Source organism: Triticum urartu, chromosome 2A, assembly GCF_056163025.1.
Source record: "Triticum urartu cultivar PI428250 chromosome 2A, HENAU_Tu73, whole genome shotgun sequence".
Lineage (NCBI taxonomy): Eukaryota > Viridiplantae > Streptophyta > Magnoliopsida > Poales > Poaceae > Triticum > Triticum urartu.
In genome coordinates, this window is record NC_141874.1 from 373221246 (window position 1) to 373233231 (window position 11986).

The following is an 11986-nucleotide window of genomic DNA, read 5'->3' on the forward strand; positions in this document are numbered from 1 at the left end:
TCGTTGCCCGGCAGCCTCCAAGATCCGTGGGCAATCAAGCCCCCTTCGGACAGATCCTCCTGCTGTATCGTGGACCGAATCCAGTCGCCCTGGATCCAGCAGTGCGGCAGGCCGGACCTCGAAGACGATCCCCCCGACTCGTCTTCTTGCCCTTCGGCTTCACCGTCATCATCGTCGTCACCTTCTTGGCACGCTCTAGGGCCGCCGTCTTGTCCTTCCCCATCACCGCGGACTGCTCACGAGTGGAGCGATGGCGTCGAGAGCAGCGGACGGCGAGGTGGAGAAGCAGAGGAAGAAAAAGAAGAAGAAGAAAAGAAGAAGAAGAAGAAGAAGAAGAAGAAGAAGAAGAAGAAGAAGAAGAAGAAGAAGGAGAATGGGATGCGCTGTGCAGACACACCGGCCATGGCGCCTTTTATTAGCCCGCTTCCGAGTGGCTGACATGTGGGCCCGAGAGATCCTGTCAAATCCTGCAACAGTCGCGCGCTCGGTACATGGCGAAAAAGGTGGCGCGGAGATCGAGGCACCCCTGCCTAATTCGTCCCGTTTACTACGATGCTCTCCGTCCCGTGCACTTCCCCAAATTTTGAATCTCGTGAGGTCCGGGAATGGCCGTGCAACCAATCACGCCCAAGATTTCATACCACTCCAACACTCGAAGCACATCAGAATAAATTCAGTCGACAAACTCTGAATGGATCAAGGCGACTGAAAACAAAGTTGAAGTTCCAGCGTCGTTCGCCGACCCAGGGAAAATGCCCCTGAAGCATAAGAATCAGGTTGGAACTATATTCAACCTCTTCTCCCCTTGAACCTCGACCCATTCGGGGGCTAATGACGATGATATGTACCTAGGGTAGGGTAATAGGCTTGACCTAAACACCCTTCCCAAGGACACTGCCCTAATATCAACGGTATTCAAAACACAGCAGCATCCACCGACTGGAATCACCTCAGAGTGCAACCCACTAGACTAACAATTCCACTCGGATAACCCAGTTCCATTCGACCAGTATATCATCATTCAACCATACTAGAAACCACTTGGAGTACAGAAGATCTAAAATCACTCAGGATGGCAACGGTCAGGAGTTCACTCCGTAGCGTTAATGATCATTTATATGTCTTTATTGTTGGCATTACCAGTAACGTCTCATCTTAATGTACATTGAACTCCTTGTAACGTGGGCTGGCTGAAGTCTTGGCGCACTCTATATAAGTCACCCCCCTCCACTAGCACAAGGGTTCGCACCCCCTGTAACTTCACACATAATCTAGCCGACCGCCTCCGGGCACCGAGACATAGGGCTTTTACTTCCTCCGAGAAGGGCCTGAACTCGTAAATCTTGCATGCACAATCTCATCGTAGCTAGGATCTTGCCTCCTCATACGTACCCCCTATTCTACTGTCAGACTTAGAACCACGACAACCTCCTCTTCCCCTCCTTTATATACGTGGGAGGGGGGCACCCCAAAGGCACACCAAGTCTTCTCTTAGCCGTGTGCGGTGCCCCCTCCACAGTTACACAGCTTGGTCATATCGTCGTAGTGCTTAGGCGAAGCCCTGCACCGGTAACTTCATCATCATCGTCAACACGCCGTCGTGCTGACGAAACTCTCCCTCGTCCTCAACTGGATCAAGAGCTCGAGGGACGTCATCGAGCTGAACGTGTGCTGAACGCAGAGGTGTCGTACGTTCGGTGCTAGGATCGGTTGGATCACGAAGACGTTTGACTACATTAACCGCGTTACTAAACGCTTCCGCTTTCAGTCTACGAGGGTACGTAGACACACTCTCCCCTCTCGTTGCTATGCATCTTCTAGATAGATCTTGCGTGATCGTAGGTAAAAAATTTGAAATACTGCATTCACCAACAGCAGTAGTACAAGGGGAGCGGGTGCATGGATGGTGCTTCGGACGTTCGGCAAGACTTGGGTGGCGGCCGAAGAGGTACAACGGCGGCGGCGGAGGAGGGTGTGGATGCAAAGTAGGGAGGAAATTTCAGTTGTTTGGGGTGTCAGAGTTCCACGTGGCTACTTTCCGAAATCTCGCAAGCCCCCCCTCCCCCCCGAGTTAGCTTTCAATTTGCGGGAAAAAACTTTTTTGAATCGGTCAGCCGACCGATACAGAATCATGTTAGATGACATAACAAGTTCGGATCATGTTGTTTGGACAGATACAAATTGATGGTCCGCTTTGGAGATGCTCTAAGGGCATGTACAATGCATAGCCTCAAGGTGATGCCTCGCATGCCATGTAGGATCGAATATGACGTAAAGTAGGTTCGGATAGGGAAGCGGGATCCTCTCCAGGAGGCGGTCCTTGAAGAGAAAAAGTGTGGTCCGGTGACAAAAGCTGAAAATGCTTGAGTGAAAGTAGAGATGCATGTGTACTAGAGTCTTTATTTTCTATTTCTTAATGAGGCCCACTAATGATAGCTTGCATTGGGGAGAAAACATAAATATAAGTGCCTTAAATTACTTTTTATCATGGGACATATGTATCCATATGTCACCATTATACATGCCCTAAGGGCATACGACCAATGCATAGACTCAAACTGATGCCTTGCCATGTAGACTCGGGTGTCAAAAAAATTGGTCCGAATGGTCCTATGGGATCTGGAGGCACATGCTTGGGAAAAGAGAGAGTGGTCCTAAGGTAAAAGATAGAAAAAGTAGTAGGAGATGCATGCATATCCTAAATTCGTTTTTATTTGCTTAATGACGCCCACACTACTTTTTCTTGTAGGGCAGCCACATGGTGATGCCTCCCTAGTTCGTGCCTCGAGAGGAATTTTTCTTCACCTTTTATGATTCGAAACTTGCGTTGCGAGTGGGAGGCTGGATGGGGACCGACACAAAAGCAAGTCGACTCGAGCATCCCTGCTTTCGCTGCGGCAGCACGGTTTTAACTAATTTACCAACGGCAAAAGAGGATAGGCGGTCCATTTCGTTGTACCTGAAGATCTCCATAAACAAGAGCAAGAAAACATAGGCCTCCCTCACCGTCTGCCTGCTGCCTACTACAGTAGGAGCATCTGTCTCCTCTGCTCTGAAACAAATAAGCGCACCAATCCCGGTGCGCCGTCTGCCTCTGCCTGCCGACCTCTCCAGACGGGTGGGCATGGGCTGCCTCCACCAGCGGCTCGGCCGCACGCGTACGCCCTCTCCCTTCTCCGAGCTTCACTGCCTTCTTTTCCTCGGGAATTTCGCGCACGCGTACCAATCTGTCTCTCTGTGGCTTTGCTTTCGGAAAACCAGGTGTTCTGCCGTTCGTGAGGAGGTTCAAGCCGAGCGAGATCGAGGCGGCCACCAGAGGCTTCAGCACGGCCCTCGAGACCGGCGGGCCTCGCGGCACGGCGTACCGCGCCCGCTTCGCTGATGGCCTCGTCGCCACGGTGCGCCGTGCGGGCGGCGGCGACCCGGACCAGGAAGGGCAGGAGGGCGCCTTCTACCGGGAGCTGCAGCTGCTCGGCCGCCTCAACCACCGACACGTCGTCAGGCTCCGCGGCTTCTCAGAAGGACACAACAGGTTCACCCACGGCGCCATTTTTATTAGTACTGTATTTTTCTCTTCTCCTAACTAATCTTCTGATTTGCGCTTCTCTTTCTTGTTACAGGTTTCTGGTGTTTGATCAGATGGAGAACAGGAGCCTGAAAGAATGCCTCCACGGTAATAAATTCTTGAGGGAGGGATATCTCTTGTGCTCTTCAGTTAAGCTGCCACACTGATGATGCGTCCTGCTGCAACAGATCCTCTTAGGACGCCACTCAACTGGAGGACCCGGTTGCAGGTTGCCATAGATGTCGCAGCAGCCCTGGTAATCCTTTCTGCTAACGACCACTGCCACATCCACAACACTTCAAAATTTGACGCAAGAAAGATAACACCATTTATTTTCTTGATTGATTTTGAGTGGATGCAGGAGTATCTCTACTACTTCTGCGACCCTCCGGTGTTCCACGTGACGGTGAACTCGAGCAACGTGCTGATGGATGCTGATTTCGTCGCCAAGGTGAGTCACATTGGTACGTTGCAGACGATGCTATCTGTCCTGGCCCGCCAATAGATCGATCGAGCAACTGAATTTGTACTAAGTTTCAGCTATCGAACGTCAGTGTCGTCGGTCACGACTCTTCCGAAGGATCCCACGCCGAAGGTTCTCTTGGCCATTTTTATCATCACTTTGTCTGACACGTCTGGAATGGCACTGACACTGACACTAGAGCCTGCGTGTTCTTTCTCCAGAGCGAATTCAGCAGAGGCGGACGGAGCTGGTGTTCCAGTACGGCGTGTTGCTCCTGGAGCTCGTCACCGGACAGTCGCCCGGGGGCGGCGACGGCGAGCTCGTGCGGTGGGTGCAGGAGCCAGGGTTCGCCGGATCCATGCAGAGGATGGTGGACGCGGATCTCGGGGGCACCTACGACGCCGGCGAGCTCCGGGACCTCGTGATAGTCGCGAGGCTCTGCACTAGGCCTGGCAGCGGCACCGCCGTTGTCTCGATCCCACAGGTACTCCGCTACTTGCAGGGGAAGGTGGGTGACAAAAACAGATGACAGTAATCTTGTGTACGTAGCTCTTCTTTTTGTCCTTTGCTTGCGGGTGAATGCAATGCAAATTGCAATGTACTCCTTCCGTTTCAAATTACTTACTCGTCGCAGAAATAAATGTATCTAAAACTAAAATACATCGAGGTACATTTATATCTGCAACAAGTAATTCGAAACGGAGAGAGTATGTATTGTACATCCACGCAGAGATATTATATGACATCGGTGGCGAAGAAGTCTCCACGCAATTTTTTTTTTTTTGCGGGTGGAAGGTGGAAGAAGTCTCCACACATTAAAAATATCTGGACAGAAACTCCAAAACTCGGTTCTCTTTTGCAAGACTGTTAATAAAGTTGGTTTGTTACCATCAAGTTCCTGCATTCCAAACAAGTTTTTTTTTTGGAAAAAGGAGGATTACCCCGGTTTTTGTATTAGAACAATGCATTTCAAACGAGCTGGTAATGATAAACTGACCAATAATTCTCAATAATTTTAGTGGGCTTTTTTTCCAATGGAGGCTAAGAAAGTTCTCGGAGTTTAAGTTTGAAATTACATGTGTAATTTGATTTTTTTTATCAAATAATCTAACTACAATTCTGATATTAACTCAACAAAGTATATCAGGATCTAGCCCCTGAAAAAAATACCCTCTCCCATCTCTTTTAAAAGGTTCGACCATGCCTTCTAGTCAATATATACGGAACCTTTGATCTAGAGGTCCCCTGAGTGAACGATTCGTTTACTATGGGAGGGAGGATCGAGCGAACCAAAATGTCCGCTAACCTCTCCAACGCGACTAAGGACAGTTTGTTTGGTGAGCCTCCTCCCATCATCATTACTAACAGCCAGGAAAGAAGTCAAAACTGCTTTCAAAAAAAGGAAAAAGTTCAAAACTAAAACCGGTAAAAATAAATAAAACAGAAACACTTGCCATAAAAAAATAGATTTGTCATCATATATAGCATCAATTTGCAAATTGTCAATAAAAACACATAAAAAATTCTCTAATTTTCATGATGTCTGAAAACCCAAAAATCATAAATTTTGCCATGTCACGAACACAAATTTACCTAAATTATCTTTAAAATGCAACAAAAAATGACATGGCACACATGTGATATACAAACAAAAAGTTGTCATGATCCATGGCAAAAACTATATAAAAACTGAACACAAGCACATAGCAAATTTGCCATGATTTTTCATTTGCAATGATTTAACAATCAAATTTACCTAAATTTGCCATGTCCAAAAGAACAATGCAAGTGTGTGGCAAAAATTGTTGTGTTTTGGAGACCAAAAATGTTAAATTGCCATGAGGTTGTATGAAATCACCATTGAAAATATTTTTGCCATTGTGTGTATTTTGCATTTCTATCTTGGAAAAAAGAGATGGAAAACTATCTACATTTCTCGTGTGACAAGATATACAAAATTGCCATGATTTAGAGTAAACAAAAAAGGCCTAAATTTTCCTTGAGAACCAAAAATAAAATTGACATCCTCCCAACAATAAATCTAACACGATATAATTAATAAAATCACCATGGTGTAAAGGAATAAAATTGCCATGCTACCTAAATATAACTTGGAATGACCTAATTAATAAATTTATCATTTCTAAATAAATAAAATATCCATGGTATCTACAATAAAACTACCATGGTCTAATTAACAAAATTACCACGGTCAAATTAATAAATTTTCCATGGTAACTATAATGAAATAACGTGGAAGCTCATGTACCAATATTAGCACACCGTGCCAAGCTTTATAATTTTTTTAAGAAATTTATTTAAAGAATTTTTTCTAAAAAGTTGGAAAAAATGCTAAAAAAATGTTATTGGATAAAAATGGTTATTTTAGTTCACATTCCTTATTAAAATGTTAAACCAAGGTCTAGGAAAATTTAAAGTGGAAAAATGATCTAGCGATCCCTGAAAAAGGGTTGTAGCTATTTTCATGGGATGTTATGGGCGATAGTCCACTTGGTGAATGATCATTTCTGTTAGTTGGATGTTCATCAACAAAATCCAATTCTAAGCCCGGACTCATTTGCAACCGGTGAACAGTATTTTTAAAGAAAATACTAAAAAAAATAAAAAAATGATTTTTGCATGGAAGATATTTGAGTGTGTGAGGTTCGTGCCAATTGTCGGCGCATTCGGACATCTAAGTAGCTATCAAGGAAAAAAAATCAGCCCGAACAAGTAAACTTTTTTATAGATCTTAATTTATTTTTTACTGAGAGCTACTCACATGTCTAAATGCGCTGTAATTTGGCACACAGATCATACACTCAAGCATCTTCCATCCCAGAACAATTTGGATTTTTTTTTTGAATTTTCTTTTAGTACACCGAATTTACAGTTCACGTGTGGGGCTCATCTGTGCCCCGAGAGCCAAAACGCTGCTCTCTTTTTATCATGACATATTGTAGCAATCATAGGACAATTGGCCAATTTTTAGTACTTTGTGACAACATTTAGATATTATTTCATTTTCCCCTCTTAAATAGCCAGATAAAAAATAAAGTATGATTATTACCAACAAAAGATGTTTTAATTTACATTTATTTGTACATATCTTAAACTAATGTGCAGGAATTTTTTTGAGTTGGTAAAGTTTTCACATGGTCACCAGAAAAGGATTTTTTTGGATATTTGCATCGGATGTTAGGGGAGATAGTCAATTTGGTGAACGATCATTATTTCTCTTACTTGTATTCTTCACAAATTTAATTCGTAACTTACTATACCAATATTAGGGATCCTAACCAATTTTTAGTATTTTTTTGACAACATTTAGATATGCTTTACCACCCCCCCCCCCCAATTAACAAAGAAAATGCTAAATTGCAATTATTACATGACAAATGGTGATTTTAAGTCATACGAAAACGTAGGACAAATGGTGATTTTAGTACTATTATATATTTCTTGGAAAACGTAGTAGAAAACAAAAAATGTCATACGAATCTAATTCGGGGATCACTATGAAGATCGTGCATACAAGTTCACATATGATTTTACCAACAAATGAGTTGCCGCGAAAGAAGAGCCGGTGAAGATCATCTCGAAGTTCGTCGATCCGTCTCATGAACAGTTCCCTCAAACAAGAATCAAACTTACGATCCCTCTCTGGATTGCACACATACAACACCATTGATCTGGCAGCGCTTCGCCATCCAAAGCTAAAACGATGCTTGAGTACAAGAGGAGGAAGGAGCGGCCCTTCGAGAAGGATCAACTATTGTGAAGAATGAGAGCAAGAAGGGGGCAACCCTTGCACCTGAAGAGGTGCCTTTGGAGGGGTTGTCCCCTCTCATATATAGGCGCTAGGGGGTTGTGCCCCCCACCAAAAACCCTAGGGTGGTGGCCCCCAACTTGCCCCTCAAGCCAAGGGGGCGGCGACCACCCCCCGATTTGGCCCTCAAGACAAGGGAGAGACGGCTCACCCCCCCCCCCCCCCCCCCCGCCCCGCTCCCCACCACTACCTTGGCCCAATTAGCCCATGTGGGCTGCCCCACTTGGGCAAGCCAAGTAGGCAGCCCCATGGGCTCCTCCAGATCATTCAGGAGGGTTCTAGAATCTTCCAGAACTTTCCTGGACCATGCGATGTATTTTCTGTGCGTTCGTAAACTTTTTCGGCTCTCCAGTTGTACTTGGTTTTCTTCCAATACCTTTGTTTTCCCGAAACACTTTCGATTCTCTCTCAAAAAAATTCCGTCATCCCTGGAAATTTTCCAGTGATATTCTCCAATACTCCTAAATCAATTACTACTCAGCGGATCAAAAGTACCTTAAGTGTGTGACCCTGCATGTTTGGTGAAATATAGACATGACTGAAACTTCCTTTCGTTCAATAGTCAAACAACGAACTTGTGGACATCGATGTTGACCCTATATCCACACGAATGATATTCGAATGAACCTTTGGTTATCATATGATATTCCTTTTGCTGCGTGGTACTTTAGAAAACCCAAGGTGAGATACATCAATATCCTCTTGAGGCATTCTCCTGCTCACTATACCGGTCTCCTCGTTACTGGCTTTCTTGTTCTTTTTCATTGTCATGTTCCGACATCCATGTGAGCAAGTCACTTGTGTCTGGTCAGACAACGATGGATGTCTTCACACCGAGAGGGCCCTAAGAATATCTCTCCATTATCGGAGGAGCAAATCCCACTCTTGAGCTATCTTGCCCCTTGTTACACTTTATGATAAACATGTAAAGTTGTCGTTATGACCACCCTATCAAATGATGTTGGAGCAACCCCGAAGTGTATGGTCCGGCATGAAGTGACTCGATACTCTCATGGTCTAAGAAATTGAGCGTACTTAACTCTCTGTGTTATGAACTTTAGACTTGTGACGATGACATCTAAAGTATAACATAGAAGTTGGGTCAATTCAATATGATAGTTCATCTAACATTGTACGCTCAAAGTTGTCGACATCCTTGTTACTCTGAACGTATGCCCATGATTAGGAAAACATAGTCATCATGCAACACTTGAGCTAGTCCTAGAGGCAAGAATAGGAATCCGGTTTTACCGTTTATAACTCTACACGTGCTTATGAGTTTTCCTTTGAATCACATATTCAAGAGCCATATCAGTTATAACATAGAGTATAAACATTTAATTATAAACATGAAAATAAATAATACAAGTATTGCTGCCTACAAGACATATTTCCAATAATACTTATATTTTAAACCAAGTTGTAGAAAAATTTGATGTGTAAAAGTACTCGAATAGTCACTAAAATTGATTTGGGTGATACAACATTGACGATTTGGAGTGAATGTCGCGAAACTTCATCCCAGATAGTACATTTTGTGAACAAACTTGTTTTTAATTATGTGTATTATCCCCCCCCCCAAAATATGACAAGCTCATATAGGAATACCAGGATTGCACACTAAGTACTACTATTCGTTGACAAAATTTGGTATTTTTTATAAAAATATGTAAAAAGTGTTGGGAAATCTAGTATAAAACAAAACAAAATTGCACCTTAGAAAATAGTTTGCTACTCAATGCCATCCTGTATCGGTCCACGAACCAGTTCGTGTGCCCGTCCCCACAAATCAGAAGTAAACTAAGGGGACCTTATAGGAGTCCGGATATGAGTCACATAGGACTCTGACACCCTCATCCCACCAAAATCACACTCGTTGTCTCCATCCCTTACTCCCTTCTCTGTGTCCGCTTCTCCCTACCCGAAGCCGCCATTGTACCACCCAGATCTCACACCAAGCCCTTGCCAGATCTCTGCAACCTTCGTCAAGCCAGTACTTGAGAGAACCAACTGTCACAGACACTGAAAGGCTCATGTCACTCAGAAGCAAGAGGATGCCTAGGTATACTCGGATATCTTTATTGCATGCACTGGAGATGAAAAATCTACCCAAAAGCTCAATAACGGCAATATCAGGGCCATGTTAAAAAGCTCGCCATCATTCCGGAAATAGTTGCATCACAAGACCTCTGGATTTGGTACGCTTTCTTTGGCAATTCCCGGGTCTCATAATGATATCCATGTGTTGCAGCGGTGATCATTGTTTGCTCGGTTGAATGATAGAAAAGCTCCTTCGTGCAATTATATTGTCAACGGGCATGACTACAACATGAACTACTATTTGAACAACCTTCGTCAAACCATCTCTAATCCAGTTGGTAAAAACAAGCCCACTTTATCTGAGAGAGAGAGAGAGAAATTGTGAAGAGGGCATTTGGAGTGCTCTAAATTCACATTACAATTGTTCGTAGACTTGCTAAATAATAAGATCCGAAGACCCCGTGGGAGGTGATGATATGTTATGTGATCCTGCATAATATGATCGTGCAAGATGAGGGTGAAAGTACTGCCGAGGACCTAAAATTTGAGAACATAAATGATCATATCCATCTTTCAAATCATAATTGAATCATGTTTGATTTGTTTGTCTAAATTCATCATCAAGCAACTCAGGGAAGATCGGATTGAGCATTTGTAGGATTTCAATGGAGCACTAGAGCAAGGAAATGGTTGAGAAGTTTAAACTATTTTATTTTAACTTAGATTGTAACATTTATATTTGAACTATTGTAGCATTTTAATATTTTCACTCCTTTTGCATTCTAATATATTCACTTGAAGATTTGATTGCTAGTATTATTTTGAGAATATGCTAGTATTATTTTGGGTATGACTGAAGGGAAAAAAACAAGGACGTGTGTTCAGGGGGCCATGGTTGGATGACCGACTTTCATGTGACCCAAGGAAAAAACCAGGACTGGTCATTTATGGGGCTGTAGCGACCAGACCTCAAACGGTCCAATCTCTGTGCTCCAGTGTCATCCCTGGATCAGTAATGCTGACACCACACAGTACTTGAAGGATTTATAACAGAGTAGCAATCACACACTTAATATATCGAGTGTCTCAAAAGAGAACTTGTTACAATAAATATGGCTTAAGGCCATGTAATAACGATAACATCGGAAGGCTTGTAAGATAAGTGAGTCCATCAACTCCAACGACATCACTGAGTATAGAACCACGACCTAAAGGCACCTTACTCGTCGTCTGAAAAGTCTGCAACATGAACGTTGCAGCCCAAAACGGGTCAGCACATGGAATATGCTGGCAATGTAACACATAGAGAGCAATGAAAGAATAAGGCTATACTACATGCATATTTGGCTGGTGGAATGCTCTATGGTTACAGTTTTGCGTAAAACCAATTTTTCCCTACTACAAAGGAATACATTTTATTTAACTATCATGGTGGTTGTTAAACATTGAGAGTGTAGACACCCTCTCAATCCCAATTAAACATCATCATTAAAACCCAACAAAATTAATTAGAGTAACCTGATGAGATTCACATGATAATCCAGGTACTAGATACTCAAGATGTCCATAACCGGGGACACGACTAATCATGATTAGTTTATACACTCTACAGAGGTTTGCGCACTTTTCCCCACAAGACTCGATCTCCTCCGTTGGGATTCTCGCACTACATGGTGTTTGAGAAACGGATGACCGAGACATAGTCTTTCAGAAGCGCTAGAACCTTACGATCGGGTAGACCGTTACACCTACTTTCCCCTACATATGCTAGTCTACCACTGTAAGAGTTCGCACAACTTAGTCAACTATGCTAGAGCCCATAGTAGCTGGTGGCTGCACACGGAAGTTTCTAGTATGAATAATCTCATGATCCCTTTGAGCCTGGAGGCGGTCCAAAAGAAAAACAGGCAATCGCTGGAATACCCAGGTGCCTCAATCCACCCACATGTGTATTTAAGTTGCCACCTTAGATAAACCATTAATTTAACAATCTCACATATGTCATGGATACACTCACCCAATCCACGTCTACTAGCATAGCATGGCATAATAAGCAAACGTAGAAGTAACTCCCAAAGGTTTGATAACA

The 11986-nt window shown here is 43.6% G+C and overlaps 1 protein-coding gene across 2 annotated transcripts; it reads left to right on the forward strand.

Annotated features, from left to right (window-relative positions):
* The first annotated feature begins 2939 nt into the window (after positions 1–2939).
* On the forward strand, positions 2940–4812 carry LOC125541448 (Protein kinase superfamily protein). 2 transcript variants are annotated; one of them, XM_048704859.2, is made up of 7 exons: positions 2940–3158; positions 3262–3532; positions 3621–3673; positions 3754–3821; positions 3927–4016; positions 4100–4160; positions 4250–4812. In XM_048704859.2, the coding sequence occupies exons 1-7, from the start codon at positions 3125–3127 to the stop codon at positions 4555–4557; spliced, it is 885 nt and encodes a 294-aa protein (XP_048560816.1). In that variant the 5' UTR covers positions 2940–3124; the 3' UTR covers positions 4558–4812. The 2 variants fall into 2 exon arrangements, with proteins under 2 accessions (XP_048560816.1, XP_048560818.1); XM_048704861.2 differs by having other exon boundaries at positions 2944–3158; positions 4106–4160.
* The last annotated feature ends 7174 nt before the right edge of the window (positions 4813–11986 follow it).